The sequence below is a fragment of the Misgurnus anguillicaudatus genome, chromosome 3 (genome assembly GCF_027580225.2).
Source record: "Misgurnus anguillicaudatus chromosome 3, ASM2758022v2, whole genome shotgun sequence".
NCBI classification, from domain to species: domain Eukaryota; kingdom Metazoa; phylum Chordata; class Actinopteri; order Cypriniformes; family Cobitidae; genus Misgurnus; species Misgurnus anguillicaudatus.
The window spans coordinates 31,525,629-31,545,104 of NC_073339.2; the positions used below are offsets into that span (position 1 = coordinate 31,525,629).

The following is a 19,476-nucleotide window of genomic DNA, read 5'->3' on the forward strand; positions in this document are numbered from 1 at the left end:
TACGCCTGGTCACTGCCTTCACCTGCCTGGTTATTGGCTTATTGATTGGGTGCCATGCATGCATTGCACCCGAAAACGTCACAAGCACCCTAAAACAATAGAAAATAATGAAATATACACAGAGGACCTGTGTACAAACACCACCATGTATAGCAGATATGAACATATGTGTCCTTATTTTATTATACTCCGCTATTCATAAGGCTTATTAACAACAAACTTTGTAAAACAAACTCAGTTATTTTTGTTTGCAATGAAGAGCTGCCACAGTAGATGTTTTCAGAGAAACAAACTATTGGAGTTAGTTGAAGTATAAACGAAGTATAAACGAAGTATAAACGAAGTATTTACGAAGTATTTACGAAGTATTTACGAAGTATTTACGAAGTATTTAAGGGGGTGGTTTCCCGGACAGGGATTAGCTTAAACCAGGACTAGGCCTTAGTTTAATTAAGAAATATAACTAGTTTAAACAAACATTCCTTACTAAAAACATTACTGGTGTGCATTTTATGGCAAAACAAAGGGCACTGGTGTATTTTAAGATATGTCAGTGCTAGTTGTTTTCAGTTTGGACAGCTCTTACATTTATTTTAGTCTAGGAATAGTCTAATCCCTGTCTGGGAAACCGCCCCAAGAAGTATTTAAGAAGTATTTTTAAGAAGTATTTAAGAAGTATAAACATGGGGTGTTGATTTTTGGCTTGGCTTTGACCTGCTACCCACTTTGGCTTCCTCTCACATCTACTGTATGGTGTACAGTGTTATATTTTGTTATAAGTATCTTGCTAAAAAGACACACAAACGGAAAAGTCTTTGATCTGAGAGTAAATCTAAGAGGATGGAAATGCTCACCAATTGTGGTACATCTCAAATTTTACTATGTGCATTGGTCTTGTATTGTATAGGTTAGTTTGACCAGACCAAATGCAGCACATCTTGCGGTATTTTTCACATATGCAACATTCACAAATGCGAAGCAGTAACATTGCGTGATAGTCGATGCGATGCCTTATCGGCTCTTTGAATCAGCAAAATGTAAAATGTTCATCTCAAGTCAAAGATAAACAAAATGAGTTTGCATCATGAGATCTGCCGTGTGGGTGTCTGTGTGAGCGTGCACGTGTGTGTGTGCGCGCTAAAATGTTTGTTTTCATGTGAAAAGTCACCAATCCATCATTTTCTTTCTCTTTTCTCTTTAGCTCCTCGTTTTACATGCAGGAGAGTGGGAGACAGCTCCTGTTTCGGCCGCCAGCGCTGGAATTTGGCCCACAGTAAGAATTTTTTATTTATCAGCTATATTAACACCATCATAGACAACGTACACACTGCACATGACTGACAACTGGAGTGACAACTGCATTTAAATTCAGATGTGAATCGGCAAACGTGATTCCATCGATCTAAAGGAAAGTTATCAGATATTGAGTATGGCAAATGTTTGCCGGTTCTTGAACACTGTCAGGGCCATTGGCTGAGTGATAATTTGGTAATAATTTGATTATTTGATAGATATAATAATGAGTTTTTGCATAAATTGCAGTGATTTGAATGCAACAGACAGTCACGTGAAGGACAAGTTGAAGGACTGCCGTCAAGCTCTCGGCAGAGCTGTTAATGCAGTATTGAGTTAAAGGACATATTCATGCCCAACCAGTGAAAGACCTGTAACAAAAAATATAAATTAAATTTCACAGCACTAGCCTCCAACACAAGTTTAATTTATATTTGACTTAAAATCACCATAAAAATGTGGAGAGGAACTTGATTTTGTCGTTCGAGAACAGATTGGATCGTTGGAAGTTACTAATTGCTAGATTAGATTAGATATTTCCTAATAATGTGTACAATAATGCACTTGCAATAAGATGACTATCCCACAAACAACAGAGTATTTTATTTTAACCAAAAGATTTTATGTAGCTGCTTATGAATTTTCTTGAAATGTGGTCAATAGTAAGGTAATAAGTGGATTTTCAAAATCATGTTATAAATGTATTTGTGGCGCTTGTCTGCTAGGCTTTTATTGTAAATATGCTTTATTGTTTATTAAATGTATGAGCGAATCCGTTTGCTAATCAACATCAACCATAGATTGTGTTTAGTGTTATAGTATATATTCCTCTTACAGAAGCACACCATGGTTTCAGAGTACTAGCTATGATTTTAAGCTAAAGGTCACTTCCTCTGCAGACAGGATGACTATATATGGCTTTGTTTTCTTCTGATTGAAAGATAGTGAAGTTTACTGCGCTTCTGTCATACAGATAGAGGTAGAATTATGGGTTTGTGATAATTGCAAAATGGGTCGATGTAGATTATATCTGTGATTTTGCAGATACAATAACAGACCATATTTTGCATCCTTCGGAAATGTATTTGTATAAGACTTATATTGCTCTAGCTTCCTCTAACTACATAGAAATAATGTAAATGTGTTATTGTTGATGTTATTAATGGAAACAAAAGATGAAAGATGTAAAACATTACAAAACAATCTTCTACTAAACAGTAAACCTTGCAGCATTCAAAATGAAAAAAAAATGACATTGTAATACAAGTCAGCAAATGCTAATTTCTGTCAAACACAGCACAAGAAGTAAAGCACTCACAGCTTTAAATATAGCGAGTTCCTCTATCAGCCATTTCACATGGTCATAATAGTTTATTGTTCACAGGACATACTGTATTAATGATCCAATTGAAACCATTTTTACGAACAAACTATATTGGTTTAGAATAACACTGAATATCTTCTCAAGTAACTTCACTTTACCTGACACTGTCCAGAGGTGACAGAGTGCGATTGGCTAACGTATTAATAGTAAATATGACATTTTTGCAGGTCGTACACAACACAATCAAATGTGCTGCTACTACATCACGCTCTGAATGCACATGTACACTGTGAATTTATGGGCACTGGATGCGGTTTTTTGAAAAACGAGTGATGTACCTGATAATATGATTTTGCATATCGTTAAAGCTACAGTTTAATTGAAAAAAATATAATCTTTCACACCCCTAGTTATAAAAGTGTCTAATGTGGGATTTTTGCTACATCTTAGGCGTTTGTTAAGACTCTTGAATTTGACAGCAAATCCCTATTCACAGTACATTGCTTTTTGAAAGTGTAATACAATGAAAGCATTACTTTGAAATGTATGTATGAAAGGGAGAAAAGCATTATACTAGATTCAACTTCAAATGTCACTGTTAAAAAAATGATATTCACTCCAGCTGTACAGTATGGAACATATATTTTTATTTTTGCTTGCTTGTTTTCTCGTGATTGTTTTCTCATTATCCTGACATGATAATCCAAATGTCATAATGTAATTTCCTGTCCATAATATTTTGTGTATTTTGAAGTGGACTGCTGATGCATATGAGTTGGGCACTTCGCCGTTACCACATGTGTAGCTAATTGCCGATAAGCTTAATAAATAAATAAAGTCAGATGTTTGATGTTTGTGAATTTAGGGACCATCTCTAAAGTAATAAGAGTTTATTTGAATAAATATTTAAAAAAAATCTAAAAAAGTGTGCATTATAGCTGACAACCACATGAATACGTTGGTTTTGTTACTGTTTGTTGACTTTAAGTCATTCCATTGAAATGCTGTTAAAGTAGAAATGTGTATATTATTGAGTTACTTTAGAGATGGTCCCTAAATTCAAATTTTAATTATTGACAAATCTATTTCAGCCTGAGCGAATCCCTGATCCAAGTAAAATCTCATTTGTTCATCCGTGCTAATTTATGATTTTCGTGTCTACAAACAAAACAACACGTTCTATTGAGTACATGTAAGCTTTTATCACATCACAAGATACAACTTTTGTAATGTCGAGAATCGAGATCACGAGAAAACAACTTGTGTTATCTCGAGTTAACGAGAAATGAAGTTGTGATCACGAGAAAATAAGCATGCAAAAATAAATATAGTTCACGACCTCTCTCGGCTTTCGTAGTACAGTGATATATTATGCAGGATTTTTTTCACATGTGAAAGTGCTGGTAAATTAGTCTGCACCTCTTTTTTTCTGTTTAATGTTCCTGCTATATCATTTAAGTGCACACCTTTCTGCAGCATATAGAGAGAAAACGCACAAACAGGTTTTTGTTTCTTTTGGCTGCTAATTTTATCACTACCTGCTCTAGGGATGCAACAATACAGTTTGTCCACGGTTCAATGCCATTTTCGGTTCTTGGCCACGGTTTTCGGTTCGGTTCTGATGACTTGGCCTATGAAAGTTTTTTTTTTTTTATTATACTATGCTTGGGTAAAGGGAACAGTGAGATGTTAAAAAGCAAAAAAACTGGTTTTACCTGCAATTCTCTTTATTTTATGTAAATGCAAAAATCATCTACACACATTTCTAGTTTATTGAATAATATATATAAATAATATAAAATATAATTAATAAAATATAATAAATTTATTTATTTATTTATTTATTTATTTATATTTTATATTATTTATATATATTATTCAATAAACTAGAAATGTGTGTAGATGATTTTTGCATTTACATAAAATAAAGAGAATTGCAGGTAAAAGCAGTTTTTTTGCTTTTTAACATCTTACTGTTCCCTTTACCCAAGCATAGAATAATTTTGAAAAAACAAAAAAAGTGTTTTATTTAATTATATATATATATATATATATATATATATATATATATATATATATATATATATATATATATATATATATATATATATATATATATATATATATATATCCCATTAAAACTGGCGAACGCGTGAATTCTTACATTTTACAAAAATAAACACATGTAAACATAAATTGGCCATTTTATATATCTGTAGTAACTAAACTTTGCGTCATTTGCATTGACCCACCCATGCATCTTTACATTGATGTTGTATGTAATCTACTCGTGCAAATTATTAATCCACACCACAGATTTAATAGACAGAGGTGCTGCCTCTTTTTGTTGTCGGACTTATCTGCTTGTGATCACCATGTTGTGTGTGCGCGTGCGAATGAAATCTGACACCAGCATTGCAAGCAGATTTAAACAGCTAGCGCATAGTGACTGGAGATCAACTAGTAGGCTTTAAGTTTTTTATCCCAGCGTGCAGATCATGCGGGCGTGCACACAGTAACCGAAGTGCACGGAATATAAAACAGACAGATTTGGATGGATAAACTAAACAACCGCAATTCACATGCTCGTATTGGACCGTGGGGGTCGAACCGATTGGTTCAATATTATTTTGAGAATTGTGTGCATGCTTTCACCTAATTAATTAAATCTAGCCATTTTATCTTATTCGTGATGTACAGTTATGTTTGCTGACATGCTAATTTGCATATTTATGAGGTCAATATTGATTGGACGAATACAGTTTGTGACAGACAAGCAACCCTGTTTTAACTGCTAATACGTCTGTGTAATGTCACATCGTGAAGTCTTCTGGAGAGAAGTAAAAACAAATTAAACGCTCTCCTCCTCACTCAGTTTATTGCATTTGACCTCATGTGTTTGACATTTTCAGTCCTGTTCAAGGTGTTATAAATCATCCTTTCTTATGTGTTTTTGATCAAATCCATAATGTACAGCATTTTGCTATGCCATGCAATATCTGTAGCAGTTTTTTTCACTTTATGTAGGCTTTTAGTACAGAGCTCAAGATTCATGACCCTGTGCTCTTAGATACTTAAATTAAATGTATATGCAAAATATGTGCAAATCTGGAATATGCGCAGTGTTTTGTTGATGATTGGTCGTCTCCCTGTAACATTTTAGAATCACCATGTTTCATACTAAAGTTTACTATATGTACTTTAATTCATACTGTAACCCCTTTTGCAGATACACAAGTGTGAAATGTTGCTTTAACCACACTTACAAGTCAAGGCATCAACACGTGACTCGAAAAGACACTAGATAAAGTAAAAATGGAAACCCCCAAAGAAGTACCTTTTTACTCAAGCATTGTTACATGATTTAAGATTTGTATCTGTTTGCATTTTTAAGGTGGTCTTTCTCCTTGTTTTACAGCCTGTTTTTTATTCTGGAGTTGTTTAGTTTATCTATTCACTTGCTGATTAATATAAACCAGGCCTTGCAACTAAGGTTAACTAAAAACTTTATAAACCTCAATGTTTTAAACATTTATGAGCTGTTTATTCAGCAGTTCGACTCTGTCTTTTATGTCCGGAAGTCAAAATTAGTATAGAGTATCTGCAGTTATTTTTATTGGGCACCCTGAAAAAATTCACACGTTTCTTTTCGCTGGCCACATGAACATTGCAATATAAAGAGGCGAGCTGCTAAGCTTCTGTGGTTAGAATCGGCTTTGAAAGGTCAACTGAAGTCTTTTAATAGACAAATGTGCTACAGCTCTCTGCGACTTTGAATGACATTTACTTTCATCTTTGCACAAGTGTTGTAATGCTTTGTGCACTGCTGGCGTTTCATTGCTTTAGAGAAGCACTTTAAAAGATAGATGGATAGATAGTCTTATTGTTTGCTGTTAGTGTCTGGAGAGACATAAATAAATTATCCGCTTTTTGCTTCAAGGCAGAATTGTTTCTATAAGCATAACGTTCCACAAGATATTCGTCATTTAGATCCGTGTTTCTGTTTCACATACAATGATAGAGTTCATTGTTATGTGCTACAGACAAAGAAACAATTAAATTAATGTGATTTTTAAGTCTAGGATGCTGTTGTTTTTCATTTCTAACTGCAAATCTGTCTTTCTGTAGGCCGGTGGGGCTGCCAAGAGCTGAAACAGTATATATCCACAATCCCAGCCAGGAGCTCCCTGTCTCTCTGCTTTCTGTGTTTACATCCAGCAGACATTTTCACATGCCTGCCTTCCACAGAAGGGTATGTGCGTGCCTCATTTAACATTCGGTATACTTTTTGTCATGCCGATAAATGTAACAAAGACTCGATTGTGTCTTGTATAGAGTATGAGTGTGTTGTGTTTTTTATTACAGGTGATTCCACCCAGAGGAAGAACATCTTTAAAAATAATTTTCCTTCCCACGGTGGAGGGCAATGAAGAAATCTCATTATTTATTAACACATCAACCCATGGGGTTATATCATACCAGGTAAGTTGTATAGAGATGCTTAAAGGTGAAGCATGTAAGTTCTGTGGCAATAACAACACTGAACACAGATACAAAATGTTGAATAAACGGTAACACTTAACTTGAAGGGGTGTTCGTAAGACTGACATGATCATTTATAATCATGACATGACACGTGCTATGAACATGAAGGAGATTTTATGCACATTTATGACAACTGTCATTTAAGTGTCATTCGTTCAATTGTTTTGTTTTAAATACAAAGATGACATTGTTTGAGATGTCTTTGTTATTAACCTACACGTCATAACTTGACAACTTGACATTACCAAGACAACATAACTGACCACTTTTTACCAGTGATACAAATGGTAATTGTCATTAAGTGTTAAATACTCTGTCAAATAGTTTTATAACAGCGTCATGAATATTTTTCTTGACCTCAACTCGAGTGGTACAAATATAATTTGTCATTAAAATGTCATTAAGTGTTAATACTCTGTCAAATAGTTTTATAATAGCGTCATGAATATTTTTCTTGACCTCAACTACAGTGGTACAAATATAATTTGTCATTAAAATGTCATTAAGTGTTAATACTCTGTCAAATAGTTTTATAACAGCGTCATGAATATTTTTCTTGACCTCAACTAGAGTGGTACAAATATAATTTGTCATTAAAATGTCATTTAGTGTTAATACTCTGTCAAATAGTTTTATAACAGCGTCATGAATATTTTTCTTGACCTCAACTAGAGTGGTACAAATATAATTTGTCATTAAAATGTCATTAAGTGTTAATACTCTGTCAAATAGTTTTATAATAGCGTCATGAATATTTTTCTTGACCTCAACTACAGTGGTACAAATATAATTTGTCATTAAAATGTCATTAAGTGTTAATACTCTGTCAAATAGTTTTATAATAGCGTCATTAATATTTTTCTTGACCTCAACTACAGTGTTACAAATATAATTTGTAATTAAAATGTCATTAAGTGTTAATACTCTGTCAAATAGTTTTATAATAGCGTCATGAATATTTTTCTTGACCTCAACTACAGTGGTACAAATATAATTTGTCATTAAAATGTCATTAAGTGTTAATACTCTGTCAAATAGTTTTAAAACACATCATGAATATTTTTCTTGACCTCAACTACGTTGGTACAATTATTATTTTTCATTAAATTGTGATTTAGTGTTAATACTCTGTCAAATAGTTTTATAACAGCGTCATGAATATTTTTCTTGACCTCAACTAGAGTGGTACAAATATAATTTGTCATTAAAATGTCATTAAGTGTTAATACTCTGTCAAATAGTTTTATAATAGCGTCATGAATATTTTTCTTGACCTCAACTACAGTGGTACAAATATAATTTGTCATTAAAATGTCATTAAGTGTTAATACTCTGTCAAATAGTTTTATAATAGCGTCATTAATATTTTTCTTGACCTCAACTACAGTGTTACAAATATAATTTGTAATTAAAATGTCATTAAGTGTTAATACTCTGTCAAATAGTTTTATAATAGCGTCATGAATATTTTTCTTGACCTCAACTACAGTGGTACAAATATAATTTGTCATTAAAATGTCATTAAGTGTTAATACTCTGTCAAATAGTTTTATAACAGCGTCATGAATATTTTTCTTGACCTCAACTAGAGTGGTACAAATATAATTTGTCATTAAAATGTCATTTAGTGTTAATACTCTGTCAAATAGTTTTATAACAGCGTCATGAATATTTTTCTTGACCTCAACTAGAGTGGTACAAATATAATTTGTAATTAAAATGTCATTAAGTGTTAATACTCTGTCAAATAGTTTTATAACAGCGTCATGAATATTTTTCTTGACCTCAACTACCGTGGTACGAATATAATTTGTCATTAAAATGTCATTAAGTGTTAATACTCTGTCAAATAGTTTTATAACAGCGTCATGAATATTTTTCTTGACCTCAACTAAAGTGGTACAAATATAATCTGTTATTAAAATGTCGTTAAGTGATAATACTCTGTCAAATAGTTTTTAAACAGCATCATGAATATTTTTCTTGACCTCAACAGTGGTACAAATATAATTTGTCATTTAAATGTCATTAAGTGTTAATACTCTGTCAAATAGTTTTTAAACAGCATCATGAATATTTTTCTTGACCTCAACTCGAGTGGTACAAATATAATTTGTCATTAAAATGTCATTAAGTGTTAATACTCTGTCAAATAGTTTTATAATAGCGTCATGAATATTTTTCTTGACCTCAACTACAGTGGTACAAATATAATTTGTCATTAAAATGTCATTAAGTGTTAATACTCTGTCAAATAGTTTTATAACAGCGTCATGAATATTTTTCTTGACCTCAACTAGAGTGGTACAAATATAATTTGTCATTAAAATGTCATTTAGTGTTAATACTCTGTCAAATAGTTTTATAACAGCGTCATGAATATTTTTCTTGACCTCAACTAGAGTGGTACAAATATAATTTGTCATTAAAATGTCATTAAGTGTTAATACTCTGTCAAATAGTTTTATAATAGCGTCATGAATATTTTTCTTGACCTCAACTACAGTGGTACAAATATAATTTGTCATTAAAATGTCATTAAGTGTTAATACTCTGTCAAATAGTTTTATAATAGCGTCATTAATATTTTTCTTGACCTCAACTACAGTGTTACAAATATAATTTGTAATTAAAATGTCATTAAGTGTTAATACTCTGTCAAATAGTTTTATAATAGCGTCATGAATATTTTTCTTGACCTCAACTACAGTGGTACAAATATAATTTGTCATTAAAATGTCATTAAGTGTTAATACTCTGTCAAATAGTTTTATAACAGCGTCATGAATATTTTTCTTGACCTCAACTAGAGTGGTACAAATATAATTTGTCATTAAAATGTCATTTAGTGTTAATACTCTGTCAAATAGTTTTATAATAGCGTCATTAATATTTTTCTTGACCTCAACTACAGTGGTACAATATAATTTGTAATTAAAATGTCATTAAGTGTTAATACTCTGTCAAATAGTTTTATAATAGCGTCATGAATATTTTTCTTGACCTCAACTACAGTGGTACAAATATAATTTGTCATTAAAATGTCATTAAGTGTTAATACTCTGTCAAATAGTTTTATAATAGCGTCATGAATATTTTTCTTGACCTCAACTACAGTGGTACAAATATAATTTGTCATTAAAATGTCATTAAGTGTTAATACTCTGTCAAATAGTTTTATAATAGCGTCATGAATATTTTTCTTGACCTCAACTACAGTGGTACAAATATAATTTGTCATTAAAATGTCATTAAGTGTTAATACTCTGTCAAATAGTTTTATAACAGCGTCATGAATATTTTTCTTGACCTCAACTCGAGTGGTACAAATATAATTTGTCATTAAAATGTCATTAAGTGTTAATACTCTGTCAAATAGTTTTATAATAGCGTCATTAATATTTTTCTTGACCTCAACTACAGTGGTACAATATAATTTGTAATTAAAATGTCATTAAGTGTTAATACTCTGTCATATAGTTTTATAACAGAGTCATGAATATTTTTCTTGACCTCAACTACAGTGGTGCAAATATAATTTGTCATTAAATTGTCATTAAGTGTTAATACTCTGTCATATAGTTTTATAACAACATCACAAATATTTTTCAGTTCATTATGTTTCTTCCATGTGTTTAACAAATATAATAAATAATTCAATAATAATAATAATAATAATAATAATTAAAATTGATACAATTATATTTTATTGCATTTGGAGATCATTTGATTCACCTCAAATTAAATGAAAACAGTACAGTAATGGGTAAAGCCATGCAGTGTTGGCTCCATATCGCTGCAAAGTTAATTACATTAAATTTAATTGATTAAATGTTTTTTTAGTTTTTTTTCCAGAAAATTTCAGAACCCTCTGTGTGAGAAAGTTCTGTTAGCTGTCAGTTTCTTTATGTATTGTGCACATACATAAAATGAAGGATAATATTTTGACGTGTCTGTTGCATTTTGTTAAGTTATTTAAAATTATTTGACTTAGTATTAACACTTAATGACATTTAAATTACAGTTTAATGTAATGTTAACCCATAAAGCTAGGTAGTTTCCTAAGTTTGATAATTATTCTGCTATGTCATGTTTATGACAAGTTATAATAACAAAGACAATTCAAAGTCATCTTTGCATAAAAATTACATAATTGAAAAAATGACACTTAAAGGAACAATATGTAGGATTGTGGCCAAAACTGGTACTGCATTCACAAAGTGGCCGGATTTCTTAAAGGCGGAGTTCACGATGTTTGAAAAACGCGTTGGAAAAGGAGACGGGCCGACTACCAAAACACACTTATAGCCAATAAAATCAAATCAAATGCCGGGTTGCGTATGTGTGGGGCGGGTCTATCAACAGAAGGTCCAGATTCTATTGGGGTAGGGGCGTGTTTGTTTAGGTGATTTCAAATATCAACATTGGCTTTCAAACATCATGGACTCCGCCTTTAATGTCTAGTGACATATCAGGGCCATTTTATGATCAATTGATATACATTTCTTACATACTGTTGCTTTAATGACAGTTGTCATAAACGTGCATAAAATCTCCTTCATGTTCATGACACGGGTCATGTCATGATTATGAAGGTGTCATATCAGTCTTTTGAACACCCTTTCAGGTAAAGTGTTACCAAACAAACTAATGGCACAAGTTTGGTGGTAGATTATTGTTTACCTGAATAAGTGCAGATGGAGGGAGTATGCCGTGATAAAGGCAGTCCGTCTGCTGATATGATTGGCCTTAAATATTTGTTACCCAATGAATTGTTATACTTATCGAGAGGACATTGAGAACCTTGGAGGGGGGGAATGATAGTTTCATTTTGTTTTGTTTGCAATTTTGTGCTTCTGAAGGAGAAATGACACACTTGGCCTTTTACAGGTTTTAACAGTGCACTCACTTTTTCAATCATTGTAAAATATTTTTTTTTAAACTATTCATGTACAGTGAGATAAAGATTCCAGATTTATCACTATCCCAATAAAAATGGTTTTGTTTAACATTAAAGGATTAGTCCATTTTCTTAAAAGAAAAATCCAGATAATTTACTCACCACCATGTCATCCAGGGTGTTGATGTTTTTTTTTTGTTAGGTCGAGAGGAGGTTGTGTTTTTTGAGGAAGGCATTGCAGGATTTTTCTAGTTTTGATGGACTTTAGTGGAGCCCAACACTTGATACTTAACTCAACACTTAACTTTTTTTTAAAAAAATGTTTAAAAGGACTATAAACAATCCCAAACGAGGCATAAGGGTCTTATCTAGCAAAACGATTGTCATTTTTGACAGGAAAAGTGAAAAATATGCACTTTTAAACCACAACTTTTCGTCTGGGTCCGGTCCAGCGCAACCTAGCGGAAATGCGTAGTGACGTTAGGAGGTCACGTGTTACATATATAAAACGCACATTTGCGGACCATTTTAAACAATAAACTGCCACAAAGACATTAATTAGTATCAGTTGACATACAACAATGTCGGAACGGTCCTCTTTCAACCACTTGTAGACACTGGGTTGGAGTTTCGCGTTCGTCCTTTGTGATCTCTTGATGTCATGACGTATTGCGTGGGGTCAGCTGGCGCATCACGACCGGATCTACATGACGAGAAGTTGTGCTTTAAAAGTGTATATTTGTTATTTTTCTTGTCAAAAATGACAATCGTTTTATGCCTTATGCCTCGTTTGGGATTGTTTATAGTTCTTTGAAACTCCGCCGAAAAAAACCGCTAAGTGTTGAGTCAAGCACCAAATGTTGGGCTCTACCAAAGTCCATCAAAATGAGAAAAACCTGCAATGTTTTCCTCAAAAAACACAATTTCTTCTCGACCGAACAAAGAAAGACATCAACACCCTGGACGACATGGTGGTGAGTAAATTATCTGGATTTTTCTTTTAAGAAAATGGACTAATCCTTTAACGCTGCCTCCTTGGAGCTGCCACGCTAAGATTACATGACGCTTTCATTCATAAAATGGTCATAGTACAGCTTTCCAATGGCTAGTGCTTAATTTTCTTTATTTTTTATTTTTTTTAAATTTTCCTGTAGTCTGTAGTAAGGGTGAATATCACATAATAAAATGAATATTCATGACCCAAACCCTAGAGGAACAGATTGTGAGCAGAATAAAAGAAAAGCAAAGATGTGAAGGACGATGGGAAGTCATCGTGTGCATTTAGTATGCACTTTAATTTCCGAATTAATCAATTAACAGTTTTGTGCATAATTATTATACTTACAAGTATAAGTTGGCAACTTTACATGTGACACATATTTGTGAAACCCCATCTACAAATGTTTAGAATATCAAATTTAACAGAATCAAACACCCGTCACGTTGTGCCGTCATGAAATAAAGACCAAATATGAACATTACAACACATTACACAATGGTGAGCATAAAGCTTATCGGTGTGGACAGAACTTTTGGAAGTTCTGGTATGGCCAGTTTGATCGTCGTGCCATAATAATGTGGTACTGTGTTATCAAACAGATTCACCATGGTAAAATCACCAGCTGAAAAATCTACACATATTTGCATTCAGGTCAAGCAAGCAGGTCACATGATGTCTTACATACTGATAATCAGTTACTTAATGATGATAAGTCATTGGAGACCTCATAAAAGTTGCAATAAATCTCGCTGTGCTCTGTACCTTGTGTATGGTGCATACCTTCGCGCTCCTCAAAGAATATTCATGACATAAAACAATAAAAAAACTACTTTGAAGAATAAGAACACTATAAAAAACCCTTAAAATCTTACTGAAGTCTCTGTATTTGTGATACAGTATCATGTTTTAGTGGTGATTGATGTATAGTGTGTTTGTCTTTTTCTCGCAGGTTTTTGGGGTTGGCATCCATGATGGATCTGTCAAAGAAGTTCACAAAAAAGACAGCATTTTAATATTTCCCCACATACAAAGCATTAAGCTAACACAAACTCAGGTATGCCTCATGCATTTACTATAGTATTTGCTTAATTTGTGATAATAATGGTATTTTATTAGGTAAAAGTTTAAAGGTATTCTTGGTAATTGCGCTATGTCCGTTGTGCTATATGTCACAAGATCCAGCAACAGCTGAGTGATTCAGTCTTCTATTACTGCCATAGCTATTAACGCACACACACGCACATATACACTCAAGTTATCATACACATTTGCACAGTTATACACATGGAGATGTTTGAATACAATGAATAACCAAATGACAGGAATGCAGAAACAAACTCGCGTTACTGTACACTCTTGTCTTATAGTTATCGTCTGTGCGGAAAGCACTGCTCAGCATGTATAATAAACTATAGCTTTTGTGTGCAAATTTAAGAGATAACAAAAATATTAGTTGAAATACAGATTGAAGATTATAGACTGTTCAGTGTAAGTGTAAATTTATAGGCAGCAACCCAACAAAGTCAGCACCATTGTATGTTTCTTCTCCTGGGATAGAGGGAACAAGGCCCCTCTCAGAAATTTAGTAGGTGATGATGTCTGTTTTATCTCATATAGATGTTCTGTTGGGACTTGTCTTTCATAAACAAGTCTTAATATAGACACTCCACTGTTTTAGCGGCCACATTCAAATTGAGTTCAGAACTGTTTGGATGAAGCCACCGCAGTGGAACTTACGGGTGTGTCTGTATCACGCTGTCTTTGAGCATCAGTCGATGCCTGTTTTTGATGAAGTTCAGCTGACTGGACCATCACGCCCTTCGTTCAGTCAACGTGGAGAAACAATTGTGTGTATTGATATTGTAAAGCTGTAGCTGCTTACAGCGTGAAATCCTGTGTAGTCATCAAAGGCATCTGAAGCTGTAGTTGCGGTGCTTTAAAAGTAATAGTTCGCCCAATTATGAAAATTCTCTCGTAATATAAGTACTTTGGGGTCTGATGAAGCATAGCGCCAAACACAACTTCTGGTGGTGGGTAGATGGAATGATAACAAAAAAACAAAAACAAATGAGATCTGCACACGAAAATTAGGCCAAAAAGCCCAAAGGAATTTATTGTCCAGATGCCGTAAAGTGCAAAGAGTGCAAAACATTTTTGGGATCAACCCTTCATCAGTGCCATGTTTCCAGGCATACACCTGCATCTATTTAGTAGACTCATTACTGTAATTGTTATACTATATCAGCAAATAGATACAATGTTACATTCAAGTGCTTAGGCGATATGCCCCATTTTGAGATCGTCCTATCATCAGCCTGTGACATCGACATTACACAATAGTATCGGGGGGCGAGGAATAATTGATAAATTTTTTGTTCATTTTTTTACTCATTTATGAAGTCACTTGATTGGTGGACAAAAAAAGAATCAAGGGCAACACTGTCATAACCGCAACCTTCTTAAAACTGATGCCATTAATCCAAGCGCGTCATTAAAACCCAGGCGCTTTACAATTTCCTGCGGGAAACCAGGTGTCGGGAACAACACACTAGCTGGTTTTAACCTTCTGCGCGCTAACACCTCTCAGGTGCAAGGAAATGTCAGAGCCGTGTGTATTACAACTGCGAGGAAGAGTCCGAATTATGCGCATTACAAGTTTTGGTGCTAGAAGGAGTCCATGCCGCGCGCATTCAGGTCCAAGAGTCCAAGACGTGTGCATTAAGTCCAGGTGCGTGCAAGAAGAAATATGCATGTGTTACAAGCTCTCTCGCGCAAACCCTCTCATGCAAGAAAAAACACGCAATGCGCATGTTAATGTGAAACTATGATCATAATAATTAAGGCTGCACCGATATATCGGCCGATGATGATTGCTATGCTTCTCAATGAATTATGGTGAAATGCCGCTGCATCCAAATGCCAGGGGGGCGCTCTCGTGCAGAAACTCAATATGCGCTGCAGACGAGTAACTATACACACGCATTTATATTGCTGTTCTTCAAACTTTCTCAAGTATTTTCATGATCATAAAGAATATGTATAATGGTTATGTTTGACGAGTGTTGCTTTTTCAAATGCATGTTAAACGACTCAAACTAACAGTGATTTCAGACTTTTTTCAGATGATTTCAACGTACTGATCAAAAGCCGTAGTACATGAAATGGCTGCGAATATTTTCGGCTTTGCGATTAAGAATAGTTATCAGCCAGGTATTATTAGTGTATATCGGCATTTATTGGTGCACCCCTAATAATAACCATCGCTATCTATCGCTATGAAAGCCTGCTATTGGGGATATATCTGATGATCGTCGATGCACAATACTATCGTCTATCGGCACAACCCTATTACATACGCATTACAATCATATCCACAATCCATTTAATGCTCCAGAAATGACCAAAAAAAGCACATTATAAATATACACGACTTATTTAAAAATCTATTCTGTATATACATTATTTTACACTCTCACATAGAAATAAAATGCAAATTAAGTAATACTTACCATCAATTGTATGTTAGAATGCTGTCATGTTATCTTTTATGCCAGTATGGTGATGCTCCAAAAAGCATACATCCATTATTAGAAAAGAGTCTTAAGGGGATAGTTCGCCAAAAATGATATTAAACCCATAATTTACTCCTGAGATGCATATGTCCATCGTTTTTCGGACAAACACATTTTCAGTCATTTTTTTAGAAAATGTTAGATCTTGCAGTTAATCAAATGTAAAGTTGCGGGTCCACGTCCTTCGAGTCCAGAGGGTGTGCATCCATCTCTCACAGAATAGATCCGGACGGCTCCGGGATGATGGACAAGGGCATTCTGAGGGTAATCCGGGCCGTTTTGTTGTAGAAATATCCACATTTAAAACTTTATAAGCGAAAATAACTTGCTTCCGGTGACGCCGCAATCTTAGTCGCGTCCGCATTCAAAATGAGAGCGTACGCAGTTTATGGAGGTTTCTCTGCTGCTGCTCTGTGCCCCCGCCCTCTGCATTTGTCATACGTCACTAAGAAAAGTGCGCACACTACGCTAATACTCTCTCCAGATTACAGAGGAGTCTAGGATGTCGGCGCTGCCGGAGGCTGGTTGTTTTCGTTTGTGGAGTTTTGAATGTGGATATTTCTACGGCAGCATCGTGCGGATTGCCCTCGGGAGGCATTTCTTTGTCATCCTGGAGCCGTTTGGATTTCTTTGGGGAGGGGTGTATGCACATTTTTTGGACTTGAAGGAGCTGGACCCCGTAACTTTACTGTTTAACAGCTGGAAGATAAAAGACATTTTCTAAAATAACTAAAAATGTGTTCTTCTTAAAGGGTGATGGACGTTTGCATCTCGGACGGCGTCGGGGTGAGTAGGTCATGGGTTTAATGTAGTTTTTGGCCAAACTATCCCTTTAAGTAATCAAAATTTGTCAAATGAAATGACGTTGAATCTCATTTTTTCTTGCGTGTCTTGTCACATACACTGTCACACTGAGTGTGATATAGCAAGTTAAGATTTGATGTTATCACTGTGCCACCATATTTAAACTTACTGCACTGTTTATTTATACACCGAAATAAGCTTAAAATATGAATTGTTTTCTCTATCAAATGGATTGTTTTGCTTCAACAGACATATTTGACCCACTTGAATCAATTGGATTACTTTAATGACGGATGTGTTTGCTATGGAGTTTCATCATGTTGACTCCCATATAAGATAACATGATGACATTTAAAGGCAGGGTGCATGATCTCTGAAAGCCAATGTTGACATTTGAAATCACCTAAACAAACACACCCCTACCCCAATAGAATCTGGACCTTCATTTGATAGATCCGCTCCACACATACGCAACCCAGGCAACGATGTCCGTTAGGAGACACGCACCTTACTGCTGAAGTGTGTTTTGGTAGTCTGCCTTTAACTGTTCTTTTAAAATGGGTGACTTTCAAGACAACTTTGAGGAAATAAAACAAAAACAAAAGTAAAAAAATCCAAATAAAACATCTAGATAAACATTATGGGGTCTATTTTACATAATGCACCTGACCCATTCCATCTTGAACTTTTTATTCTTCTGGTTATCAGCATCACCACAATTTCAAACCTTAGTAGATTCAAGCTAACATTTAAAGTCATGGCTGCATACATGCCATGTCTTTACAGACGTAAATGTGGCTGAAAATTGATGGGAAAATCAGTTAGTGGTCTGCTAGCTTTTGCTTCCTTAAGTCTCGGTGACTTGAAGACCTTTTGAATGTATTGAATCATTCATGTTGCCTGAAGAAGCTGGAAGTGAAATCCCTGATGGAGAATGCATAAAGAATGAATCAAAATGCTGTACTGTACCCCTGAAGATGCCATAAATGCCTCATTGACAATTACACACTTTCTATTTTCTATTCTATAAATGGCCTCTTTAAATTTTGTACTTCTGCTGTTATTGTTTTTTAATATGATAAATTGCTTGTGTTTTAGTATTGCTTAGTTGAATAAAATCATATTTTAAATAAATGTAAATGTCATGTATTTATGTTTTCATAGCTGTTGTTTTTCTTTTGCCGTTGCAGGAAGATGCTTCTAATATAACCATTTTAGGTCTGCTGCTCGACTGCAGTTTACCAAAAATGTTTTACAATCAGCTCCAGGTATAACGTTTTTAATAAAAAAAGACATTTTACAGAGTAACTTGTTTTTGTGTATCTGTGACCTGTGTGTTCTGGTATCTAGTCACAGGTTCACAAGTTAGCTAGTGATTTAACTTTGAGACAGGGCAGGTCTTGTTAGTAAAAGGTTTTGCATTCCTTTGATTTGTGTTGATGGGTGTGTTGCATGCTGATGGCATTTTTTGCTTAGTCTTTACCTCTCTCTCTTTTTTACTCTCACAGGGTTGGTGTTTAGTATCAGAGGAGGGCAGAATTGTACTTCAGATCAGTCTATCTGAAAGAGGGGAAAAGACGACCCACCTAGATAAACTCAAGCCGTACGTGCTGGAGAATTTTATGGTGCTGCTTGTCCTCCCACCGCCAGAAGATGCTGTCTGTATGTGAATTTTAGTGTTTTAAATATCTGAGGCTTTGCAAAAAGTGGTTTTTAAGCCTGTGTTTGTTTATTTATGCCAAATATGACACAAGGTTTCCTCAAATCCCATGCTGTGTCTGAAATAGCCTACACTACCTTTATTCAGTGCAGTTTTAAGGGTACAGACATTTGAGCATTATCAAGTACTGACACCTACAGGAATTAATGCAAGAAGTTTGTTTCCATCCCATCTCTTTCCCATCTCATATTACACACATGGATTAAAGTTGTTCATCGCTAAGACGGATTTCCGTTAATTGCTGCGAGTTACAACTTTTAATAAAGTCGACATGCATTCACCTTGCTAATTGGGGTGTTATTAAAGCCTGTAGTGGAG

General features: G+C 34.4%; 1 protein-coding gene across 2 annotated transcripts in view; it reads left to right on the top strand.

Moving 5' to 3' along the window:
* The window catches only part of tmem131l (transmembrane 131 like), a 70,109-nt gene that overhangs the window by 30,651 nt on the left and 19,982 nt on the right, over positions 1–19,476 (top strand). For both annotated transcript variants that reach the window (XM_073864457.1, XM_073864449.1), the window contains exons 4-9: positions 1,202–1,273; positions 6,746–6,869; positions 6,983–7,099; positions 14,012–14,116; positions 18,629–18,706; positions 18,947–19,100. In XM_073864457.1, coding sequence (XP_073720558.1) covers positions 1,202–1,273; positions 6,746–6,869; positions 6,983–7,099; positions 14,012–14,116; positions 18,629–18,706; positions 18,947–19,100 — 650 coding nt within the window. The remainder of the gene's footprint in view (positions 1–1,201; positions 1,274–6,745; positions 6,870–6,982; positions 7,100–14,011; positions 14,117–18,628; positions 18,707–18,946; positions 19,101–19,476) is intronic.